General features: G+C 38.4%; 2 protein-coding genes across 2 annotated transcripts; one reads left to right on the top strand and one right to left on the bottom strand.

The window, feature by feature from the left end:
• Positions 1–1,315: 1,315 nt before the first annotated feature.
• On the top strand, positions 1,316–7,959 carry LOC147333334 (macrophage mannose receptor 1-like). Its single transcript, XM_086266538.1, has 7 exons — positions 1,316–1,346; positions 3,355–3,423; positions 4,347–4,685; positions 6,430–6,756; positions 6,909–7,000; positions 7,324–7,432; positions 7,573–7,959. The coding sequence occupies exons 1-6, from the start codon at positions 1,331–1,333 to the stop codon at positions 7,408–7,410; spliced, it is 930 nt and encodes a 309-aa protein (XP_086122664.1). The 5' UTR covers positions 1,316–1,330; the 3' UTR covers positions 7,411–7,432; positions 7,573–7,959.
• A 7,273-nt stretch (positions 7,960–15,232) lies between these two features.
• On the bottom strand, positions 15,233–21,373 carry LOC147333333 (Fc receptor-like protein 5). Its single transcript, XM_086266180.1, has 8 exons — positions 21,272–21,373; positions 20,981–21,016; positions 20,505–20,771; positions 19,768–20,034; positions 19,378–19,656; positions 16,850–17,140; positions 16,226–16,333; positions 15,233–15,237 (listed from the first exon to the last, which is right to left on the bottom strand). The coding sequence occupies exons 1-8, from the start codon at positions 21,306–21,308 to the stop codon at positions 15,233–15,235; spliced, it is 1,290 nt and encodes a 429-aa protein (XP_086122306.1). The 5' UTR covers positions 21,309–21,373.
• Positions 21,374–25,533: the final 4,160 nt, after the last annotated feature.

The raw sequence follows: 25,533 nt of genomic DNA, 5'->3' as shown, positions 1-25,533 counted from the left end.
TTTTAATGTTTTACTTTAATTGTTAGCTTTCAAAATTGGAACGTATTCTCGTAAGGTTTTTAGAACATAAACCCACAATTATAATTATACTCAGAAGTACAAGTACTTCAATACTGTCGACTTTTCAGGTACCTGTACTTTACTTGAGTATTTATTTTTCTGACAACTTTTTGCCTTTACTCCCTACACTTTTAAACAAGTATTTTTTTACTTCTTGTATTTTTAAAATCAACTTGTAACTTTAGGTTCGTTTATAACGTTTATATTTGGGACTCAAAGTGGGCCAGAAAGAGTGCAGGTATCTGTAAATTCAGAATCTAGCCCACCCTACAGAAGAGGAGGGCGCATATAGGGAGTCACCTTTTTTTTAAGTGTCAGGTCATTTCAAATGTAACATTTTAACAAATATTAGCAAACACACAAACTGTTGTGTGTAGTTTGTTGCACAGTGTGTTGTCAGCTTAAGGTCCAGCTGCTGTACACAGGGAGATTTGAGAAAAGACAGGATAGGAGAGAGAGGAAAGGACAGCTGAGTGACGCTTGATAAACTGCAAATTTAAAGCTTATATGTAATGTCATCATTTTGACTGTTGGGTTTTTCTCTGTATTTATTATTTTGGTGAATTAGCACTGTATAAATAAAGTGGAATTGAAATGAACTGATCACATAGTAGCTATTCCTGCAAAACAAACTCGGCTATAATATCTATGTGTTACTCAAATTCTGCCTGAAACTACTCGGTAGTTTGTACGGGTGGAAAGAGCTTAGCTTGTTGTACTGTGGTGAATTTATTGTAACAGTGACTGTGGTGCCCATGGTCAGTGGTGGTTTACATCAACTGTAGTAGCTTAATTTGATGGTTACAGATATTATTACGGACATAAGTGGAATTCACTTTTATGCCAGCTGTATACTGTCTTTCTATACAGTATACTGTTAGAGTAATGGAAATCAGCCAAGATATCTATGAAACCTCCTGAATTCAGTTGTGTAAATCTACAAAGAGCAACCAGTCGCTGATCACAACATGTAAACAACGGAAATTTACTGAAGCTGGCTTCATTGTTTTTATGGTGCTTTTGTAAACCATTTGATTATCAAATAATAAATGACCACGTATTTTTGTGAATTTATTCATAGTTATATTTTTAAGTAAATATAGTAGGTGCAATGCATGACACAACAATTATCTGCCTGGTAGGCTTTGAGAGTAAACAAATAAGGATAATTTTCCATTCAAAGAAATTCTTGGATTTGACTTCAGCCATATTTAAATTCTTTCTGTGAATTGCAGGAATGTTCTTTGGGCTTTTGACTCCAGAGACCACGATGTCACATTCAACAGGTAACTGAGTACAGTTACACCCGCTATGGCCTTTAAGACTAAGTCTTTCAAAAATATAATGTGTTGATGACTCAGCTGAATATCATATGGCAGCAGACATTCAAGTTTAATGAAACCAAGCAGGGCAAATTAAGAATGACTGATTGCTGGAAAAGTGTCACGAATGGCTAATGAGTAGCAAGGCTCCAATGATTGCAGGTAGTGACCCAATTCGGTACAGCCCAACTTTGTTATTTGTTTTATTAATCAAAATCACTATAGTTAAAAAACAAGTTACTCTAGATAAGCAACGAAACACTTCTTTGTTTCCAGAAGAAAAAGTTCTTGGCAACTTGGCTTAGACTGATGCACCTGCAAACTGATTCAGATAAAATCCCAGTCATACAGGACGCACTTGGATTCTGGAATGCCTGGAAATGTACAAGAGCTTTAGGACACTAAGAAACTTCACCGGGAATTCCATGTGAAAGTGGAAAACAACATTAGAGGCCATCAAGGCAAGAAAAGTCCTTGGATGGTTTCATCCTAAATCCATCACCCTGAGACTATGCTCAGCAGAAGGAAGGAGGCCTAGGACTAGTGAGTGTCAGAACAGTATCCAGGATGAAATATCATGGCCACAACTGACCACATGCTTAATGAATACCTTGGAAGCAGTAAAAAAGAAGAGGAGCAAGTAGAAGAACCATCATGGAATCCTAAAAATGGTGCTTAGAATTAGCTCTGAGCACAAGACAGATGGATGCTTTTGTCTATCACACCAGGCAAGCTCTTGTGTGCAGGCAGTGCAGAGATGTCGTTGAGATAATCCAGTATAACATAACAGCTGAATGCAAGATAGATTAATTTAGACTATGGCTCCACAGCATAGATTGTCGTAAATCATTTAGAACGGTGCCGTATCAGTGCCAGACCATTTTATTAAATCATAGGGTGTACTTGGTTTGTCAAAGGACTTAAAGACTTAAATCCAAGTTATTTATGCATTAGTGTTGTCAGCATTAATCTCATTAAAATGACATTAACGCCATAACTGCATTAATGGTAAATCTCCGTTAATGGGTTAGCGTCTAAGCATTGTGTATGTAAACTTTATATAGCAGGTTTAAGAATCCTAATGACTTTTGAATGTATAATTGAATGTACAATTACCCTCAGCCAAATAGTAGTAACATTTTCTTAATGTCTTACATTCCACTTAGACTCACCTGATGACTGTCAGTGGTTCTTTAAATCTCCTATGACGCACTTTTAACCAAATGCATTTCAGTTTCTCCAAAACTGCTTTGCATAATGTACAAGTAAATGGACCTTCAGATCTACAGTAGGTGCATAGATAAACTACACCAGATACAGTGGAACATATCAGGCACTGGTTTAACTCTATGTATCATTTTTTATATAATTTAGTAAAACCAATCTGTATGCCTTTATTTCAAAGTTGGTATATTGAAAAAAGTGCTTGTGTATTTCTTGTTTCCAGACTAATTTGTCTACATATACAAAATCTTGTATATGAAGAAGAAATTTAGTGAACTCAAAATCACTTTTTTAAAATTCATCCAAGAATAAATGAATCAATTGCAATTCGTATATTTAAATGACCTGTCAAAAAAAGCATCTTGGGAAACAACCTGGGAAACAAACAAGCAGGCATGAGTGGACGACAGAATTGATATGATAGTTTGCACTCAGGCAGATAATAATGATAATACCAAAGCCTTAATACCATAACTATAGAAAAAATTATATAATGTCTGTTTCTATATTTTTCTTTTATGGAAATGTTAAAGTTGTCCAATGAATTGGCGTCATTAATATCAATGGAGAGTTATAGTTGTGTCATTGGGATGGAAGTTTACCTATTTTGCTTTTAAAATAATTTAGCCAGCTTCTACTGCTTCTGTAACTTTATAGTACACCTTATTATACATAACCAAAACATATGACATATTTGTGCATTCAGTGGATGACAGCAAGTTATTATTCTGCATGTTTTGGGCTGCAGGAAGTTTCCTAATGCTTTTGATGACTACCACCAGGATGGCACTGGTTTCAACAGGGTCCAGTAAAACAGGTAAATAAGCACACATGATCATTGTTTGTTTTTGGTGTTTTTGTTTGCTTTTTATTTTGTTGTCATTGCATTTTGCATTTTTCAATCATTGATACAGTTAATATTTTAGTATACATGTATTTCAGGTCAGTATTCAGCATTCAATGTTTTTGTGGGCAGTCTGGCCTTTGTCTTCTGAACTCTCGTATCAACAAGGCATTTTCCCAGCAGAAAACTTTGTCCCACTGAATTTTGTTTTCTTTTTTTAATCATTCTCTGTTAAACAGTAGAGATGGTTCTTTGGGACAATCTCAGTAGATCAGCAGCTTCTGAAATACGTGGCATCAACAACCATGCAAAATTCAAAGTTACATAAATCCCCCTTTTCTTCTTTCTGATGTTCAGGTTGAACTTCAGCCGGTCATTTTGACCATTTCTGCATGTCTAAATGCATTGAGATACACACACGTGATTGGCTGATTAGATAAGCAGACAGCAGTTACTACTATTGCTTCACGTCAAGAGGTTTTTGGATTTGAATCCCCAGGCACTTGGGACTCTCTGTTATATGTGTTCGTGTTTGACCTTGTGCTTGTGTGTACTGTCTTTGGGTACTCTGGGTTTCTCCCACAATCCACAGACATACATAGTGTTTTAGCTGGTGATTCAAAATTGGCCAACTTAAGCATGAATGGTTAGGTGTGTCTCTATGATGGAGTGGCAACCTGTCCAGGGTGATGTAACCTGTACTTCCCCTGAGGGAAGTACAGGTTACATCATTATCTTCATCTCTCAAAGTTGCGTTGGCACAAATATGGCAACACTCTAAAATGTTTTCAGAAAAAAAATTATTTAATAAGACCATGATGACATAAAGTCATTGGAACAAATTGGGAATTATTTCTTGGCGTCTGTGTGTAAGACTGGATAATCTTGTGTTTTAGTGCAGTTCCACTTTATCAATGAATCCCTAACCTGGTATGAGGCTCAGAGCTTCTGCAGATTAAAATACACTGACCTGGCAACCATAAACAACATGGATGAAGAAAACCAGCTGGTCAGTACACTGGACAGTCACAAGACCGCCACATGGATCGGACTTTACAACGGAAAGAACAACAGGTGGCTGTGGTCTGATGGGAGTGGCAGAGCAGACTTCACCAAATGGAGCCTTCATCAACCAGACAACTATAATGGGGAAGAGTCGTGTGCAGAGATACAAGATGACGGCCTCTGGAATGATATTCCATGTGACTTAACCAGAGCTTATGTGTGTTATGAAAGTGAGTAAATTGCAATTACAGTTGAAACTGTTGTGAGTGATCATAATTGATCATAATTTTAACTCATTCACTGCCATGGACGTCTATAGACGTCAATTACGTTTTTCAATGGGAGGGGCTAGAATACAACCTCGGGCAGCTTGTCAGTGAACATCAGACTGCTTGAAATGTATTTTTCACAAAAAGCTCGTTTTCTCCCTTTTTGTGGTCAAAACAGGCATTTTTGGTGGAACCCACCTCTCTTCTAGAGCTGATTACTAAAGAATGGAAAATGGTAGAAACAAGCTTTTTTTTTTTGGATGGAAGAAGAGAGTCTGTTCTTCATTTTGGTAGGTTCAGCGTTTATATGATCATAACACAGTTTTCTGTGGCTCATCAAAAATGAGTAAGAATGCTCAAAAGCCCTGGCAGTGAATGAGTTAATATGAAATTTTTATTGATGATAATCAATTTAATCTATATAATATTTAAAAACAAAAATGAAAACGTGACCGAGTGACTAGCACACAAAATGATAATTTGCTAGTGGTGAGATTATGAGAACTCACTGTGCTGATTCGAACAGTTGTGGTCCAGACTGAAGTAACTCAACAGCTATGTTTCCAAAAGGATGTAAAATATCCCACCAACTCTGGCTGTTCTCTGGGTAGGTCTGTATTTTCTCCTCAGGTTCATCTCAGCGCTTTTGCGTGAACTTTAGGATGAATTCCAGCAAAACAAAATAAAATAAATATAAAATATTTTTAATGTAACAAAGATACAGCAAGTTTATTTCAGTAATGACAAACATCGTCCAAACAATGGCTGAGCAAACCAGTAGATTAGTGGCTACAATGGCGGCACTCCGGCTCCTTTTCACTCATCTTCTTTTAGAAGTCAGTCCAGCAACAGGCATTTGAAACATGGGCAAGACCAGGTACTTTTCTTTCAAAGGAGATGTTTAATGAAACTGTAAATTAACACTGCAAGACTTGGTGAAAAAACTGTGTTGCTTCCAGTTTATCCGACTTCCAACTATCTAAGCACATAATTACCAAAAAGCGCATCAGAATTTCACATTTCTGTATTATATGCTTTTAACATAACAGTATTTGAAAATCATCTGAAAATTATACTTAACAACAAAAAATTTATATTTCTCCTTTTAACCCCTTTTACCAGAACCAGTGAACTAGCCTTTAATTGGCTCTTACAGTGGCCAAACAGACTTAATGAAAGAGCAAATGATCTACTGACCAAAATAATACAGGTCAAGCCTAAGTTGTACTTCAGTTAAATTTAATTTCATTTATATAGCAACAAATCATTAAAAAAAAGTTGCTTCAAGGCGCTTTATATTTTAACCTCCTAAGACCTGAACTCTTTCATGGCATGCATTTTTAATTTCTCCTTGCTATTTGGGCTGATTGGGACTTGATGAATGTAAAAACAAAGAATTATCTTTTAACCTGATTTTGCTCTTCAAGGGCCTGATTCATTTTAAAGTTTGATAAAACTGTGGCAGTATAATGTCCTCGTAAGTGGATAACAGGCCCTTGTATAAAAAAAAAAAAAAACAAGATTTTGTAGACAACCCCAAAATGTGATGTCCACATATATGGACAACAGGTCCAAGTGTTTATGACCAGAAACATCATGGCTCTGCTGTTAGTAATTTGGCTCTAAATCACTTACCTGACTATTTTTCTTGGCAGAAAAAACAAGTCTAACTCCTTTTTACTCCTCTCCCCTTGTGTGTCTCTAGTTCAGCAGGATGGCAGCAAGAAGTATGTGGTTTACACACAGGGGCAAACCTGGCAGAGCAGTCAAGATCTGTGCAGACAGAATCACACTGATCTGGCATGTGTGCTTACAGACAAGGAAAATGCAGCGATTGCTGCAGTTACCACCAAAGCGTGGATTGGTCTGTTTAAAGATGCTTGGGTTTGGTCAGATGGAACAAAGACCTCCTTCAGGTACTGGAAAAGAGGCGGAAGTTATAGTGGAAACTGTGTTTCTGTGGAAGGATCACAGACGGGACGCTGGATACCAGCTGACTGTAACAAGAAAGCAACATTTATCTGTCAAGGAGGTAAGTTCCTGAAATGGACAAGTAATAAATCAATTTCTTTATAAGTGTGATACAACTGTTGTTTTCATTAAAGCATCAAAACGTGGGTTAAAAAATAATAATAATAATTATCACAACAATAAATGACATATTTCTTTATTTGTGTTCTACAGATGCCAAACTAAAGAAGATGGTCATAAGGATGAAGGTGAAGTCTGATGTGGGTCTCACTGACTCCGCTGCCTCCAGTCAACTCCTAATGAAGGTACAAACGTAGGTTCTAGGTTCCTTGTATCTTTACTGTCGCATTATGGAAAACAAGTTGTGCAGCAAGAGTTCATAAAACAACAGTAAACACCAAACACATCACAACAAACACAAAATATCTACAGAAAAAAATATTAGAGGTAAAGAAAAGTAGCAAAAGTTTTTTATTTTGTTCCAAAACATAACGAAATTTCACTTTTAACATGATTTAAAAACATTTAAATATGATTATTACCTGCATGACAGGGACATAAAGCTATGTGTGGTAAATCTAACAAGTATGAAAAACAGCTCTTTTCTTTTATAATGTTTTTCTTCAAGTTGGAGACCATCCTGAGAGATCAAGGGGTGGCTGATTTCAAACTCAGCTGGCAAAGTGATAAAAATGGCAGTCTCTTTCAGCGTTAGTTGGAAACTATGGAGAAGACGGGTAAGAGATGCTCACTGCAGACTGTATACACCATGCTGCAATTGAACTAGTTTTCATTTGAAACATATTAATCATTGTGGAAAGAAATATAGTCAATATAGTTAAAAACCAAAAAGTTAAACATGTTTTTCTCTTTCCAGGATGCTGACTGCAGAAGTACCTATGTTGCTTTACTGTAGCGCTGATGGATGGAAACAGATTATTTAAAGATTGGTTCTCACCTCACTGAATTTAGGTGGAAACTATAGGTTGGAAGTAGCACTCATACAATATAATATTAAATAAGGCAATGATATGAACTGAAATCCAAGTGCTAATAATAGATGCAAATCATTTTTAAGCATTGTAAAATGTGCCTGGTTTGGACATCGCAGTCCAAGTGCTTTGTTTTGCAAAAACGAGCTTTAAAAATGCAAGAAGAATAGCTTTCTCTGCCTATTCCTGTAGCTTGAAAGAAACAAAAAAACAAAACAAAAAACAAGTTTGTAGTTGTTCTATTACCTTGTTAAGGATTCTTGTGCTTTTATGTGGCCTCTATAATGTTAAAGGCTGTCCACAATAAAGTAACTTTCTGAATTTTCAACCTTTTATTCATATTTATGTATTGATTTCGTACTGGTTTTTGATTCTGATTCCCCACACTCATTATTGTCTTGATTTTGTTCTTTGTTATGTTCTAAAACCATTTATAGTGCCACTTAATTCTTTTTTTTAATCACAAGTGATTCTTAGAGTCAGAGTCAGAAAGACTTATCCCCAAGAGGCAATTAAGATAGATGATACCTTGCCAAATGGATATACAATACAGAAACATCACGCTGGGGAAGTAGTGATGGGATTTCCGGCTCTTTTTAGAGATCCGGCTCTTTCGGTTCGGCTCACTAAAAAGAGCCGGCTCTTTCAGCTCCAAACCGGCTCTTCAGGTTGTTTTGTTGCTTTAATTAATTTATTATTAACAACAATATAAAATTATGCACAAAAGGAATTACTAACGTAAAAAAAAAGTAGTTTTATTTATATATGTTTATATATAAATATATGCGGTGGCCCCTAGAGACAAAACACGTACAAACTCCAAAACACATTTCTAGCATGAACTGAACTTCCAAAGCAGAGCTACTAGATCACTTAAATTACACAATTGAAAGCATGTGTGTATTGTTTGTGTATTTATACACAAGCACTCACATATATTCAAATAATTTTTAAAAAAAGTTCATTTACCTGTTACTACCACACACCAAATCCGGTCGTTGGTACTTGCTGGCTTGTGTAGCCACAAGGTAACAAAATCTCAACACTGCGCCCAGCATGCTGGAGCACTTCTGTTGTCTTTTGTACGTGTTTTGAGTTTTTATATGCTTCTGAGTTTTTGCGTGCTTCGGAGTTTGTACGTGTTTTTACGTGTTTTGGAGTTTGTACGTGCTTCAGAGTTTGTACGTGATTTGGAGTTTGTATGTGCTTTGTCTCTAGGGGCCACTGTAAATATACTTTTATTTATTCACTCCACATAAAATGTAATAAATAAATCATATAATACAAAAATCAACTATTCACATTTCAACTTTTAACTATTTAAATTTTCAGCTTTTTCCTTTTACAAATTTAAAGTGAAACAACACAAAACACTGCAAACCACAACACAATTAAATATAAATTATAATATGAAAACAAAAAGAACATGCATATTCTCTGTCATATGGACCTGCATGAATAAACTTTCTGAATCCTTTATCATCTGCAACCGAAAATAGTTGTGAATGATTACTATACCTTTCTAATGTGACGCTGTTGTCCCTGGCTCTCTTTCTCTCTCTCTCCCTCTGGCTCTGTTCCTGTGCTACTCAGTGTAACTACCGCCCCTCCCCCCTCTGCCCAGCGGCGGAGCGAAGCGGAAAAGAAGTGCAAGAGAGAGGCTGAGAGAAAAAAACAAACAAACCACGTGATGGCTCGCGATAAGGAGCCGGCTCGCGTCGTTCACGTCAAAGAGCCGGCTCTAAGAGCCATTTCGTTCGCAAACGACCCATCACTATGGGGAAACAGGTCAGGCCTGGTAGCACTGGCCAGTTGACTGCACGAGCAGTGACCCAGAACCAAAACAATGGAAAATGCACAACATGAGGAAACAACATGGGGGGGAGGGGGTGTCTGTGTCAGTGTACATGCGTGTGTGTGTGTGTGTGTGTGTTCCGTGTTCAGCCAAGAGAAAGTGGCCCTTCACTCGCTTGGGCAAAAGTCAACAATCTTCAGTTGACGCGGCTGGCCTTGATTGAGGAGGGAGAGAGTCACATCAACAGTCTTGTTATCTAAAGGAGAGTTTTGACCGTCAGCTTTTGCCTTGAGCATCCAGCTGGTGCCAGGGGGGTCGCATTAGATGAAGATGGTAGTTGTTTTGGTTAGCGTGAACAAACTGCTTCCAGTTTTCCAGTTGGTCTAATGTCCGTCACTGGTCACCAGGTCTCTCAATTCCCGTTCTTCTTCTCCAAGATCTTGTCCATATTGCTTTCAATAAACACAGTCTGAGTACTCACAGCCCTGCCCATCATCTATCATGTCGGCCAGCCTTGTGGGATTTTAAACAGCTCTAGCCGATTCTTGTACTTCGATAAGCCAGCTCCAATCAGCCAGAACTCTGTTATCATGGTTCTGAATTGGTAGATGTCTTTCAATGTCCTCCATCGAGAGTGTTGTCAGACACATGACGTAAGCAACCATTGAGTATCTGGCAGCAAATGTCTCCGCGGGACAATCAGTTTTTCAGTTTCGTTAAGGGACCTGTTGATCAAATCCATAATTCTTCTTTAGGTTTTTAGAGAACAAGTCTGGAAGACTCTCTTAGGGATAGAGAATAAGCGAGACTATGCAAAAGACATGAGAAGCCAAGCAGGAAAGATAAGGGAGAGGGAGAAGGAGAAAGTGCAGCCGCCTCCGTCAAGAGCCAAGAAAAGACTTCCACATGCCAAATGTAACGCACTTAAAATAAGTTACTTGATTAAAAAATATTTACACATAATTAAAATGTTTTCATTTTTCATTGTTTTTAATTGCATAAAGCCTACTTTCAGTTTCATAATTATGTCCAACATATTGCTCAGTTTTTGTATAGAGAAACTGATGCTATTTACTGACTCTTTGTTTGAGGTTTTCATGCATGGATTATAAAACTGTCACCTGTTTAGGTAAACCTTTTGCTTTACTTTCAACCACTTTTAAAATCTTTCAGTATTTTAAAACCCAAGTTTCATGAGTGCATTTTAGAACACAAGATGGTAATTCAATTCAATTCAATTCAATTCAATTTTATTTATATAGCGCCAAATCACAACAAAAGTCGCCTCAAGGCGCTTCATAGATACAGAGAAAAACCCAACAATCATATGACCCCCTATGAGCAAGCACTTTGGCGACAGTGGGAAGGAAAAACTCCCTTTTAACAGGAAGAAACCTCCGGCAGAACCAGGCTCAGGGAGGGGCGGCCATCTGCTGCGACCGGTTGGGGTGAGAGAAGGAAGACAGGATAAAGACATGCTGTGGAAGAGAGACAGAGGTTAATAACAGATATGATTCAATGCAGAGAGGTCTATTAATACATAGTGAGTGAGAAAGGTGACTGGAAAGGAAAAACTCAATGCATCATGGGAATCCCCCGGCAGCCTACATCTATTGCAGCATAACAAAGGGAGGATTCAGGGTCACCTGGTCCAGCCCTAACTATATGCTTTAGAAAAAAGGAAAGTTTTAAGCCTAATCTTAAAAGTAGAGATAGTGTCTGTCTCCCGAATCCAAACTGGAAGCTGGTTCCACAGAAGAGGGGCCTGAAAACTGAAGGCTCTCCCTCCCATTCTACTTTTAAATACTCTAGGAACAACAAGTAGGCCTGCAGAGCGAGAGCGGAGCGCTCTAATAGGGTGATATGGTACTACAAGGTCATTAAGATAAGATGGGGCCTGATTATTTAAGACCTTGTATGTGAGGAGCAGGATTTTGAATTCAATTCTGGATTTAACAGGAAGCCAATGAAGGGAAGCCAAAACAGGAGAAATATGCTCTCTCTTTCTAGTCCCTGTCAGGACTCTTGCTGCAGCATTTTGGATTAGCTGAAGGCTTTTCAGTGAGTTTTTTGGACATCCTGATAATAATGAATTACAGTAGTCCAGCCTGGAAGTAATAAATGCATGAACTAGTTTTTCAGCGTCACTCTGAGACAGGATATTTCTAATTTTAGAGATGTTGCGCAAATGGAAGAAAGCAGTCTTACATATTTGTTTAATATGTGCGTTGAAGGACATGTCCTGGTCAAAAATGACTCCAAGGTTCCTCACCGCGTTACTGGAGGCCAAGGTAATGCCATCCAGAGTAAGAATCTGATTAGATACCATATTTCTAAGATTTTCAGGGCCGAGTACAATAACCTCAGTTTTATCTGAATTAAGAAGCAGAAAGTTAGCGGCCATCCAGGTCTTTATGTCTTTAAGACATTCCTGCAGTTTAACTAATTGGTGTGTGTTATCTGGCTTCATGGACAGATAGAGCTGGGTGTCATCTGCATAGCAGTGAAAATGTATGCTATGTCTTCTAATGATACTGCCTAAGGGAAGCATGTATAATGTAAACAGAATTGGTCCTAGCACTGAACCCTGTGGAACTCCATAATTAACCTCAGTGTGTGAAGAGGACTCTCCATTTACATGCACGAATTGGAGTCTATTAGATAGATATGATACAAACCACTGCAGCGCAGTACTTGTAATACCTACAGCATGTTCTAATCGCTCTAATAGGATATTATGATCAACAGTATCGAACGCTGCACTGAGGTCTAGCAGGACAAGCACAGAGATGAGTCCACTGTCAGAGGCCATAAGAAGATCATTTGTAACCTTCACTAAAGCTGTTTCTGTGCTGTGCTGAGCTCTGAAACCTGACTGAAACTCTTCAAATAAACCATTCCTCTGCAGATGATCTGTTAGCTGTTTGACAACTACTCTTTCAAGGATTTTTGATATGAAAGGAAGGTTGGAGATTGGCCTATAATTAGCTAAGACTGCTGGGTCTAGAGATGGCTTTTTGAGTAAAGGTTTAACTACAGCCAGCTTGAAGGCCTGTGGTACATAGCCGATTATTAGAGATAGGTTGATCATATTTAAGATCGAAGAATTAATTAATGGCAGGACTTCTTTGAGCAGTTTTGTAGGAATGGGGTCTAAAAGACACGTTGATGGTTTGGAGGAAGTAATTATTGAAGTTAACTCAGAAAGATCAATTGGAGAAAAAGAGTCTAACTTAATATCAATGGTACTAAGAGTAGCTGTAGATAATATTACATCTGTGGGATGATTATTGGTAATTTTTTCTCTAATGATAAAAATTTTATTTGTGAAGAAGTTCATGAAGTCATTACTAGTTAACGTTAAAGGGATGGTTGGCTCAAAAGAGCTCTGACTTTTTGTCAGCCTGGCTACAGTGCTGAAGAGAAACCTAGGGTTGTTCTTATTTTCTTCAATCAGTGATGAATAGTAAGATGTTCTGGCTTTGCGGAGGGCTTTCTTATAAAGCAGCAAACTATTTCTCCAGGCTAAATGATGATCCTCTAGATTTGTGACACGCCATTTCCTCTCCAGATTACGAGTCATCTGCTTTAGGGTACTTAGGGTAATGAAACCAGCTATGGTGTATGGCTTGGAAAGAGCTATGGATATATCATATCTGATTTGAAAGAAGAAACAGGAAATTGTCTGTGGTAATATTAAACGCAGTTAAAAATGATGAACAATATCAGGTAACTAGAGCCTGAGTCATGCTTTAAGAGTATATTTATAAATTATTAATTAAATATAGATTTAGATAGTGTATGAACATTAATTCAAATCCTGTTTTAAACAGTTTAACAAATAATGTCATTAAGAGTGCCAATGAAATTCCAGATTCCAATAGATAATAAAATACTCAGGAAAATTTTGCCTTCACATTTCAAATTTTGCCTTCAAATTTTGGCTATATATGATTGAGGCATCATCTGTACTCTGTAATATGCATGAATGGATAGAAGAATAAGACAACATTTACTATTTTTTTAATTATCAAAAAGTTAAGTTAACAAAAATCACAGTGTGTGCCTTTTATTACCAAATGTGGTCCACAGACCATGTACCATCCATCCATCTTCTTCCACTTATCTGGCAGCAGCCAGGCAGAGAAGCCCAGACCTCCCTGTCCCCAGCCACCTCCTCCAGCTGACCAAGGTGTTCCCAGGCCAGCTGAGACATAAAATCTTTTCAGCGTGTCCTGGGTCTGCCCCGGGACCTCCTCCTCTGAGCCCCTCCCAGATGGCCGAACCTCTCACCCTATCTCTAAGGAAGGCCAGCCACCCTTTGGAGGAAGCTAATTTCTGCTGATTGTATCCGCAATCTCATTCTTTCGGTCACTACCCACAACTCGTGACCATAGTTAGAAGGTAGGGACGTAGATCGACCGGTAAATTGAGAGCTTCGCTTTTACACTCAGCTCCCTCTTCACCACAACAGACCGGTCGATCTCCGGCTTCCTTCTCCCGTCACTAGTGAACAAGCAGTGTTGGGTGTAACATGTTACTAAGTAAGGCATTACTGTAATTAAATTACTTTTCGACTGAAAAAGTAGAGTAACTGATTACTGTTCATTTTTAGGTATTTTAATTACAGTTACTTACAATGCACTTGCGTTACATTGTAAAATAATTAAACTCGCTGAATATCATTATTTAATTTCAATAATTTGTCTTCTAAACGTAGAAGTAAACTCTGCCGCTTTAACATCGCTGTAGTGCAGCTGCGCGTCATTTCGCATTTTCACCATTTTGTGACCCAAACAGTATTTACAAAGAAACAAATAAGAAACTCAACTCTATAATTAACTCAGTTCAAATAAACATAACTGAACTTAAATCAACTGAAATTAAGGTCAACCTGCACACAGCTACACTGACCTGAACCTTTCTCTCAAAACACCTGAGTTCTTCTGCTTAAATAGTCCACTTAACCAAACAATTTCTCCTCTGGACTATTCCATTCAGTAGGTAGGTAAGATGAACATGATTATATTCAAACCTCTACTACTCCTCTTTACTGGCAACATGAACTCTGTGGTGTAATCAATACATATTACAACAATAAATCTATTTCTTCATAAACCCTGTAAAATAAACTTTATTAAATTATAAGAGTTCTTCCCCTTCTGCACTTGGTCTCTTCCTGTGACCCCAGATGAACCCAGAAGGTATAAAGCAGGAAGTAAAACTACATTTCCTCCTTTTGTTTCTGGAAGACAGGTAGGTAAGGCAAGTTCTAAACAATACAAATTAACAGTTGAAATAAAGAACATGTTAACTTAAACTTGTAGGAATTGATTTAAACCAAGATATTATATAATCTGTAAAAGTGCACAACATAAACAAACCTGGGATAGTAGATGTTTGCCTCTTGCAGATTACATGTGAAATATGGTTAAATCAAAGCAAGAATGTTAACTAAGAATATAGACAAATGGTCTTCTCACCCACTTTGTCACAAACTTTATTTGTATAGCACGTTTAAAAGACCAGCGGTACACCAAAGTGCTTTACAATAAAAACAGGAAAATTAAGACAATAAATGAAAGACTATTAACAAAGACTTCTCAAGATTCTTGTCCCTAATAAACAGCCTCTGTCATTATTAGTGATCATAATTATTATTTTCATGTTTATTATCACTTTTTTTGTGTACTCATGTTTTTTTGTTAATGACTTTGAGCTGAATCCCAGGATGGATAATTAACTTCCGGTCAACCTGAAAAAAAAAATGTTAACATTGATTTTAATGATAACCACAAAGCTTCTACAACTACTTTAAATTAATAAAAGTGTATCACGAACTCTGACTCATAGACACAATGATCACCTGCAGGTCACCTGATGTCTGTGATACTAACTTAAACACATTTAAATTAAATATTATTAACTTGGCTTTGTTTAATTCAACAGTGTCAGAGCTGCAGCAGATGTAATCAGTACAGTTGTGTTACAAAAAGCATCAGAATAGTTTAAACTTGATGGAAAAACTAACTGTGAAGACAAGAGGAGTCCATAACTCAGCCTGGTTTTCATCCAGGCTGACCCTCATCCGCAAAACCTTTATTAGAAACTTTTAAAAAGGCATTTGCTTTTACATGGTCATCTATTATACATAGCTGTTTCCACTTTAGGGCCACATGCTGCATCTGTGTGGTGCAAAAGTCTTCAGCCACCCTTCATCTCTTTATATGCAGCAAAGACCTGACACAGCACCTGATGATGCATCTGAACCTTCAGCTGAATCTTTTACTGTTCAATGAAGCCTCATCAGAAATGGTCTCAGTGGAAGGGTGGCTGCGAAGAATTAAGGAAGAAAAACAAAGAAAAGGCTGAGTTCCACCAAATGTCAAAAGAACTGGGCTGAAAATCAGTGGGAATGGCTCTGATGACACGATGAATACAAATTTGACATTGTTGGAGATCTTGTTAAAATTGATGAATTATGAACAGAAAAGGACCGTCAGAGTTTGATCCACCATGAAATAACATTTGGAAAACATCTGACTTCTTAGTTGTTATTTATCCACATTGTTTTTATTTTATTTGCTAGATTTCCATTTATGTTTACATGTTTCACTAGATTACTGCAACTGTTTCCCATTTTCTTAGCAAAATATTAAGAAATGAGGGATGGCTCATGACCTGTGCACAGTACTGTACTTAAAAAGTAAAATATTTAATATCAGAAGAAAAACCACACTCACCTTTTGACTTTGTGCAGCAATACAACAAGAACAGGAGGAACATGAAAACGATCATTAGTCTAAAGATCATCAGAACAACAAATGAAGAGCTTTCAGGATCGAGCACATCTGTTGTGAAAAAAAAAGAAACATTAACTGCTACCATCTTGAAACTTTTCCTCAGAATGAAAAGTTCTCTACAGTCTTCAACACACCTGAGTGAAATACTTCAGTTTGACATCACTCAGGCCAATCTTTGTTACATTCAGAATCTAGTTCTAGTCCCGCTCCTTATCCACTGCATTATATTACTGTAAAATGCCATCGTCCTTGTGAACAGAAGCATTTTTAAAGCTGCTATTTTAGTGTTTAGTGTTTATAAGCACAGTGTAAGCACAAAGGGGTGAAATATCAGCTTCCTTTTGTTCTTTGCAAAACTGACACTAACTTTCTCCCTTCACACTCCCACTCAGTGTCTTCTCCAGGATCTCACATCTGATTATTATCTTGACTAGTCTGCGTATTTGAGGCCAAATGTGTTGCAATATCTCAAAAACTGTGACTTACTGATCCAGGCATAAAACTGAAAATAAAAAACGTTTCTACATTTTGTCTTTCTATGACACTCACTGATGAAAAGCTCACCATTTTCATCAATGATGAGTGGATCACTGTACTCTGTGTAGTAGACTGGGTGTCCTCTTCCTCCTCTGCACCTGTAGAGTCCTTCCTGTGAGACACTGATTTGTCCTTCTGAAGGGAACTGCATCTGCATCTGAACAGCATCTTGTGTGGTCAGAGGTTCAGATGAGTTCACATCTCTGTACCAGTAGTATTTCCATCCAGATGATGAGTTCACTGAGCAGCTAAGGGTCACACTGCCCCCTACTGGAATGTCTCTCACATCAATAGTTATTTGGGCCTTTGGGTGATCTGCTGTTGAGTTTAAACAAAGACAGAAAGAAAATAGATATTACACCACACACAGGCCAGGATTACACTACCCTGATGTTATGTGCCTTCATTTTGCATTTTTCTTCTGGTCTTCCTCCTCCAATTACCAAATTGTAACAGTGTGAGTATATGCAACATAGTGCAATGGCCCAAACTGTGTTAACACTGATGTCATCGCCTCTCACACACTCATTCCTCTAATACATAGCTGTAATGCCTTTTACATAGTTTCATTTTGATGCTTTTTTTCCATTTATAGACTGCAACAGTTTAGCTAGACAACTTCGTCCTGCATCATGAGAAGAAATCAACACTTGCCTTCCTGTAAGAGGAAAGAAAATCCTGCTCATCTCGCTGTAACTTCCTGCAGATCACATTACACTTTTTTTTTACCTTAGTATCAACATTTACACAAGACACACAAACACACGCTCGTTCAGCTATCTTAGTGAGGACCTTCATTGACATAATGTTTGCCCTAACCCCTTACCCTAACCATAACCATTAAAAATGAATGCCTAACCTTGATCCTTAGCCTAAACCTAACCATAACCTAATTGTAACCCTGACACTAAAACCACATTTTCAGCCTTCAGGTGTGTGTCCTCACAAATGACTGTTGGTCCTCACATGTATAGTAGAATGCAGATTTCGGTCCTCACAATGATAGATAGACAGGAACAGACACACACACTCATTGTTAGGGATGGGTATCGTTTAGGTTTTATCCGATACCGGTGCCAAATCGGTACTTTTGAAACGGTGCCGGTGCTCAAACGGTGCTCAAACCGGTGCTTAAAGAATGGAGAACACAAAATTGGTCCAAAAACCTCTCATGTTCAGCTGTTTTTTGTAAAAATATAACAATGTTAGCCTTTTCTGCAGCTATGGGGCATATATGGTATCACTCTTGGCTGGAAGCAGTGCTTAAACAATGGAAAAAACACAAACTTTGTCCTAAACCTCTCATGTTTAACTGTTTTCCACTTTTTCTTTGGTCATTTTAGCCTTTTTAGCCAGGGTGAAGGGAGTATCTGCCATCAAACAAGAGGACAGCCGCATGTAGCTATGATGATGTTTGCTAGTTCACCTTACATGCATTAATGTAATAACGTGGTTAGCCTACTCAACGTAAATTAGCTACTCACGCAGAGAAGAACGGCTGCTGCTGCCATCATCCGTCATCATTTCTGCTACACTGGCAGGGCTAGGGGTCAGGACTCTCCTCTTCGGGTTCTTGGGGGATGTTGCTAACTCCGGGTCCGATAACAGGCAACCCACCCGCAGTAGATGTGCTCGGTGTGAGGTCTCGCAGCAAGCTATCAAATACGGCGCATTTCTGGGCTTTTAAAAAAAACGCTATGCGTCGCCAGGTGTTTCATCGGATTTGAGGTGTTACCTCCTTTGACAGTATCACAGTGTCAGCTTAAAGCACTTGTTGCTGCTGAGTTTGCATATTTTGCTATGAAGTACAGCCAGACTTTTGACCGCTTCGCCTTGGACATTTTTAATCTGTAGCTCTGCTCTAACAGAACGTACGTAGCTGGCCCCGCCTACTATCCTCGGAAACGTAAAATGATTGGCTAGAAGTGTATCACAGCTCAGGAAAAAAAAGCACCGAAATAAAGCACCGAAATGTGCGCTGCTTTTCGGTCTGGTTACTACCGTTTATGTCAGATGGCACCGGACACCGGTACCCATCCCTACTCATTGTCATATCTTAGTGAGGACATCTAATTGAAAAATTGAAGGCCTAATCCTGAACCTTAGCCTAAACCTAACCATAACCTAATTGTAACCCTGACACTAAAACCACATTTTGAGTCTTAGAAATACCTTCAAACTTGCAGGGACGAGCATTTTGTCCCCACAATGGACTCTTGGTCCCCACAAATATAGTAGCATGCCAATTTTTTGTCTTTACAAAGATGTCTAAACATGTACACACACACACATGCACACACACAAACCAAATTTGCCTCCCTACTTACAAAAAACATTTTTTTTTATCATTATTTATATCATTATTGTACTCAGGTTATGGAGCAGCAGGTCAGCATTGCTGTCCCTATACCAGCTGAAAGTTCAGGAGACAAAGTGGTGACAAACTGCCAACAATGAGCTACTATCAGCTGCAGCTCTTTGTAACAATGTAACAATGTAACATCCTTTGTAGACCATTGAATTCATCCTGGGCTCACACAACAAACATGACTTACTTGATGCTGACAATGTGAAGGCTTCACTCCACTCTGTTGAAGAATATGAGTCATCTCTGCGTCGACTCTTACACATGTAGTCTCCACTGCTGGACTCAGAAACTCTGAATGTCACATCATTATTGCGTGTCCACACTTTGAGTGTCCTGGGTCCTCTCCATTTATATTCCCACTCAGTGGTTTCACCTCCTTCCTGCACCTCACATGTCAGAGTGATCGTCTCACCTCTGAATATCTGAGGCCAGTTGGGTTGTTGTTTTACAACAACTTTATTGGAAACTGTTCAAACATATTAACAGTTAAGATAAAAAATAGAAACATGAAATCAACAGAGGAACCTTAGCATCATTTGATAATCATGAGTGAATGTATATTTCATACTAAACTCACAGGTTTTCTCAATGGTGACATCATCACTTCTATCAGTGTAGTAAGCTGGGTTTCCTCTTGTTCCTCTGCAGCTGTAGATTCCTCCTTGAGATACTCTGATATCTCTGTTTTGTTGATCTCTGATTTGAAGTTCAGAGATTCTTTGGGTTCGTCTGAACCACTCATATTTCCATCCATCAGAGCTCTGCACAGAGCAGGTCAGTGTCACACTGCCCCCTACTGGTATGATTGTTGTTCCTGCTGTCAGTGTGGCCCTGGGTTTATCTGCTGTTATAAAAATTAAAGAAAAACAGATACATACATTAAAAAAAAAAAAGAAGCATGTGTTAATGTCATAAAACCTGCTACTTGCAGGAAAATCTTCAAAATTCTTCTTCATCATATTTTCTGCTCTTTGATTTTTTGCTGTCTTTCTCAACATGGTAACAGAGGCAGGGTGTATATCTCTAAATAAACAGAATATAACTGTTTTTCCATTGTCCTGCCTGACGAAGTGGACATAAAGGACCGGATTGGTTATAATGTAAGCACAATAACACAGAGTTATAAAGATACTTGAAAAACAACCACTTTTTGGCACAACACTGGGATTTGCATATTATTTTGTCACTATTTATCACTGTAAATAAACTCACTGTCTTTGTTTGGAAGAGTTTGGGTCTGCTCATTACCTCTGATGTGACAACATTTAAATGTACAGGATCATAAATTTATGCTGTTGGTCACTGAGGACTTACCTAATACAGTTATAGAGACAGTATTACTGTTCTTTGTATAACTGTTGCTCGTCCTGTGACCAGAGCACTGATATTCACCACTGTGACCTGTAATTGTACATTTTAATCTGTGGTTTTTGTAATCACTGTAGCGGATAAATTCTTGACCATCCTTCTTGATTATATATTTCCAGTCAGTGTCTTTTCCTTCATTCATGTCACATTTGAAGACAATGAACTCCCCAATGAAAAAACTGGACCAGTTGGGTTCAATCGTTAGCACAGCATCTAGAATCCAACACAACCACATCGTTAACAATCTGAAACATTGAAACATTTTATTTAGTCAAGAAGCAACATGTTCATAAAAAATATAAATGTGTTGCAAAAATGAGCAAAACCAGAAAGTGCTTAAAACTGATGCAGTAGGCTAAGATGAATCTTTACTAAATGAATAAAAAGAAGTAAAAAAAAAAAAGTGAAAACTGTTCAGTCACCTTGAGTGTGTCCAGTGCAGAGGAGTGTACAGAGCACTACAATAAAGACAGAGACTTCAGACATTATCAAACTAAACAAACCTTTCTTAGATAAACTAAACCAGCTCCACTCTGATCTAAGTCAGTCCACTAAAATCTAATCCAGTCTACAAACAAACATGTTGGTAACAAACATGAGTCCTCTGATCACATGACCTGAAATGGTACAAACGACTGATGCTCTGTTCTTCTTACTAAAACATGTTTATGGATCAGTATGAATCAAACAATAGGAGTCAGTGATGTACTCACAGAATAGGCCCAGCTCACAGAGCAAAGTGGCTCCCATCCTCACATCCAGCAGTGACACGTCTGAAAACTTCTACAACTTTCTGTAAAGACAGCGAGTGAAGCAGCAGCATAGCAGATACCAAAGAGCTGTGAAGACCACAAACACTTTTTATAAGTTTTTGCTTCCTTCCTTTTACACAGACAAAGCAAGAAGATCTGACCACAACATACTGTCACATGTTTATTGTCTCCTGCTGCTGCAGAGACATGTTACGCAGATTTTTTATGAGGAGATCACAAGTTAAAGTTAAATGTGAAGTCCTTTATTTTACACCCAGAAACACAACAAGAACAGAGCTCTGGCTGCACCTTCACATAACATAACATACTCCCTCTTGCCTCAAATACCGGGAACATTTTGGTTCTACAAGTTAATTGTTTATTTCATAATTACTTTGTGTAGTATGAATGATCATACGGGAGGTTTTTATCAGTAGGAAAAAGTGTAAAACCTGTGAAAATATAAATAAAAGTCCAAAAACTTTTTCTACTTGCTTGTTTGTGGTGAGCAGCAGATCAAATTGAGTAAGAATTATAAATGGCTTCATGCCACATTCAGGCCAGTGACTCATTTATGCACGCAGACACGAGCAATACCTCTGTGTTACATGCACACATTTCTGCATCTCTGCCATTTAAAGACACTTTGTACATAGTTTATTTTATGTAATATTCAATACTGAACTGTACATTTAGTCTTTTTCAAGAAGAAATTTTTCATTCAGTGTTTTCATAAAAGCCTTGTTTTTATGCATTCACTGCTAATAGGGAGAACGTATGAGGTTTAAAGCCTGGAAAAGTTTGAAACCTTTTATTCTCCACAATGGAAAATGGCTAAAAAATAAAAATGCGTATCACATTATCCATCTCCTAATTTTATAAATCCTGCATTCAGCTTTGCAGTCTCCAACATCAGTGAAATGTAGTCAGATGCTGCTCATTTTATGTGTTCACTTGTTACTTTTTCTGACACGCTTGCATTTAAATGCGGCTCCCCGTCTCTCTGCATACCTGGCCTGTACCACCGTCTTCAGAACGTCTGCCCTTCTTTCACATAATGGTGTGATCTCAGTCTTTGCATGTGATAGGCCGATTGTGTGCCCATAAAAATGAAGTTCCACCTCTTCCTGTATGTATCCGGTTGTTCAGTCTGACATCACTAGCCATGTCTGGGCCTAAACTCCGCTGCAGGTCCATATATCAAACGATCACTATGGCATTACTGAGAGTTGAAAAACTGTCTAAAGTCTTTCATCTTTAATAAAATGATCAGCATTCTGCTCTACCAGGTGTAACAATTGAGTTTAACATCCAGGCATCCATGAAAACGGAATTTATGACATTTAACGGAGTTAGAAGTTAGCAGGATGTTAGCTCGCTAGCTTCTATCTAAATACAATATAGCATGTCCTGACTGCGGGGTTTTGGAAACAAATTAAAATGTACAGCTCTGCTATCACTTCCAGCATAAATGAAGACAGAAAACTAAACAGCAGTGACGTTTGTAGGGTTACTGAAGTTGGGCTAGCTGGTATTTAATGATGTGCTACGTGACCGCTAGCGACACAGCTATGTTAGCATAATATAAACAAGCTAACTTTTTTTCCACTCAATAAAAGTTAACGTGAGTGTTCTGGGTGGTCAGGAACAAATGTAATCGCATGGCAGGATGTTGTAAAAGGACCAAACTTCAGCCAGGAGAACAACTGAGATAATCCATCCACAATACGAGGTTAGTCATTCATATACTGCTGCATGGGCTGGGCTTAGGGTTGCCAACTCCCTGAAAAATAAATAAGGGACACCTCGTGGCCAGGGCCGGGCGACCCAGTTGTCTTCACCCTTCCCAGTGTGGTGAATTTTCTAGCTCTTTTTTGTGTGTGAAATTATTTTTTTAACCATTTGACTTGAAGTTGATTTAAGCAGATGCATATTCTATTCTTTGTGATATGAACACATGTGAAACAAATGATCATTTAGCCATTTATTTTTAGCTCAAAATTACAACATTAACACAGTAAAACAGGTCTCCTTCTTAAACAGAAGCCTGTCATGCTTAACTTTTGAGAATATAAGTAAATCTTTCTTTAAAAGAACTCTGTCCTGCTTAACTTAAAATAATAGAAAACAATAGAAAGAAAAACATTCTTGTAACAGTGCACATTTAGTGCATTTAGTACAATTGGCTTCAGTTGAGGTATTATTTCAGCTTTTCTAATAGTAATCAGCTGCTCCTGTTTGTAAACCCACTTGTTCCCATGATTACGCATCATAGCTCATCATCATTATTCATCTATGTATTACTTTTATGTATTAGTCATCTATTTGTTGTAATCATCTATCCTTGCAGTTGTTTATTACACAAAATAAGTTATATTATCACACTTCTGGCCACATAGCGCTGATATTCACTGCACATGCCCATATTAACTTTTTCCAGCCAGGTGTTTTCCTTTTCCCATTCTTCCCTTTCTCTGAGGGAAACAAACATTGCTGCTCTAATGCTGGGCTCACACTGTGCGGTTTTAGGCCCATTTTGAGCCGATTTTTGAGTGATCGGACCGATTTTGGCCTTCATCGTGCATCGTGTAGTGTACGTGGGGTAACGAGAAGCGATTAACACCTCACGACCAGCTCCCGATCATCAATCGCTCGTGAGGGTGTCACCACAGGCGCTCACACTGCTCACGCGCAAACACGTAAACGTCGGTGAAAAAGACGGAGCAGCACGGCTGTGCAGCCTGTGATCTGGACACAAGCGATGGAGGCACAACTTGTAGAACTTTGGAAAGCTCATCCGAGCCTTTTCCATGTGGCATCACAAAATTATCACGACCACAACAACCGTGAAAATAGTTGGATTTACACTGCTGCTCAATCACAGCTGCCTGATCAATGTTTTTCATTAGCAATTTAACAAAGTTGATGGTGGTGTGTCTGTGTGAGTGAAAGACAGAGAGCGAGAGAGAGCGCGACAGATTTTCTGTTATAACCTTCATTTTATGTTGGCACAGTGTGAGCACTCAGGTCGCATCAGAGCTACGTGACCTACGAACCTCTAACCCCTGCAAGTCAATCGTGCAGTTTGAGCAGGAGCTGAATAACGTGACTGAAAAAATCGCACAGTGTCTGCCCAGCATTAGGTGTACTGACGTCCGAGACTTGCACCGCAGTGTCGGCGTTTGTTTCCCTGTTGGCCATGCTTGTTGTTGTGGTCATCTGTTGTCTTCCGGTATTTTCTCCGCAAGCGACCATTCCTCGACCAATGAGATGAGCGGTAATCTGAATTGTCATACTCGAATTGTCATAAGTGTGCTGTCAGCTCATTGGTCACAAAGCAGGAGAGGGGCTGGGAATTATGTTTTCAAACAAAGCGTTAATTCCATAAAAATTTATAGACTACTTTTGATTCTCACTGTATTACGGGACAAAGTGCGTCCCTTATTAGCTCAATACAGGACGTGTACTTTTGTTTCGAAATACGGGACGATTCCGTATTTTAAGGAACGGTTGGCAACCCTAGCTGGGCTGTAGTTACATCCTAAGGTTTTAAAAACTGAGCTTAAATAAATGATTAGTGGTAATAAAAGCAGAGGGAGGTCAACAGTGGTCGCTGACTGTTTTAGGAGCTTTTTGAGATCAAATAGAAGAAAATACATAACATTAAACATGTTAACAACACAAAAGCCATATTAAACGCAGACTACTTTAGACCCGGAAGTAGGATTCGTCGCGTCATCACTGAACAACCGGATTCTCTGCAGGACTGAAGACTCAGCTCCCACACACCGACGGGCCAGACACATGAAGCCACTGTGGATGACTGTATTTTTTTGGTATAGACTAGAACATCTTACCAGAGTTATGGGAAAGGTTTTATCATGGCTGAGATTCTACCTGTCCGGGTGATCTCAGACTGTTAGTTGTAAAAATGATCTCTCTCAGACCTGTGCTGTGAGGCAAGGGGGGATAAATACAACAGAAAAACACTGGATAACAAGGTTCAACATTCAGAGAGTTATTTTATTGTAGACAGAACACATGCCTCCATAAACACAGATTAGGAGAGATGGCTATCTTATAACAATATGGTGACCAAATGAAAACATGAGAGTCACTACAAAGTAATGGAGCAGTCTGGTTGCAGCTATAAATATGTTTGGGGTTTTTTCTACTGACTGAAAGAAGCAGAAAAAAATTTTCTTCACACAATTGTTTTTTAA

Source organism: Aulonocara sp. 'chitande type north' Nkhata Bay, linkage group LG3 (assembly GCF_057382095.1).
Source record: "Aulonocara sp. 'chitande type north' Nkhata Bay isolate Kocher_YH1m ecotype deep benthic linkage group LG3, A_spYH_male_GT1.1, whole genome shotgun sequence".
NCBI classification, from domain to species: Eukaryota; Metazoa; Chordata; class Actinopteri; order Cichliformes; family Cichlidae; genus Aulonocara; species Aulonocara sp. 'chitande type north' Nkhata Bay.
This window is presented reverse-complemented; position numbering and strand designations above follow the sequence as displayed.

What these genes read in the sequence shown, in the direction of transcription:
- LOC147333333 (XM_086266180.1), bottom strand. Translation starts at nt 21,308, where the DNA reads ATGGGAGCCACTTTGCTCTGTGAGCTGGGCCTATTCT. An exon ending in CTGTGAGCTGGGCCTATTCT is followed by an intron (nt 21,017 to 21,271) that starts GTGAGTACATCA and finishes TCTTTATTGTAG; the next exon opens with TGCTCTGTACACTCCTCTGC. An exon ending in TGTCTCTATAACTGTATTAG is followed by an intron (nt 20,035 to 20,504) that starts GTAAGTCCTCAG and finishes TTTTTATAACAG; the next exon opens with CAGATAAACCCAGGGCCACA.
- LOC147333334 (XM_086266538.1), top strand. An exon ending in AGCTTATGTGTGTTATGAAA is followed by an intron (nt 4,686 to 6,429) that starts GTGAGTAAATTG and finishes GTGTGTCTCTAG; the next exon opens with TTCAGCAGGATGGCAGCAAG. An exon ending in CCAGTCAACTCCTAATGAAG is followed by an intron (nt 7,001 to 7,323) that starts GTACAAACGTAG and finishes TTTTTCTTCAAG; the next exon opens with TTGGAGACCATCCTGAGAGA.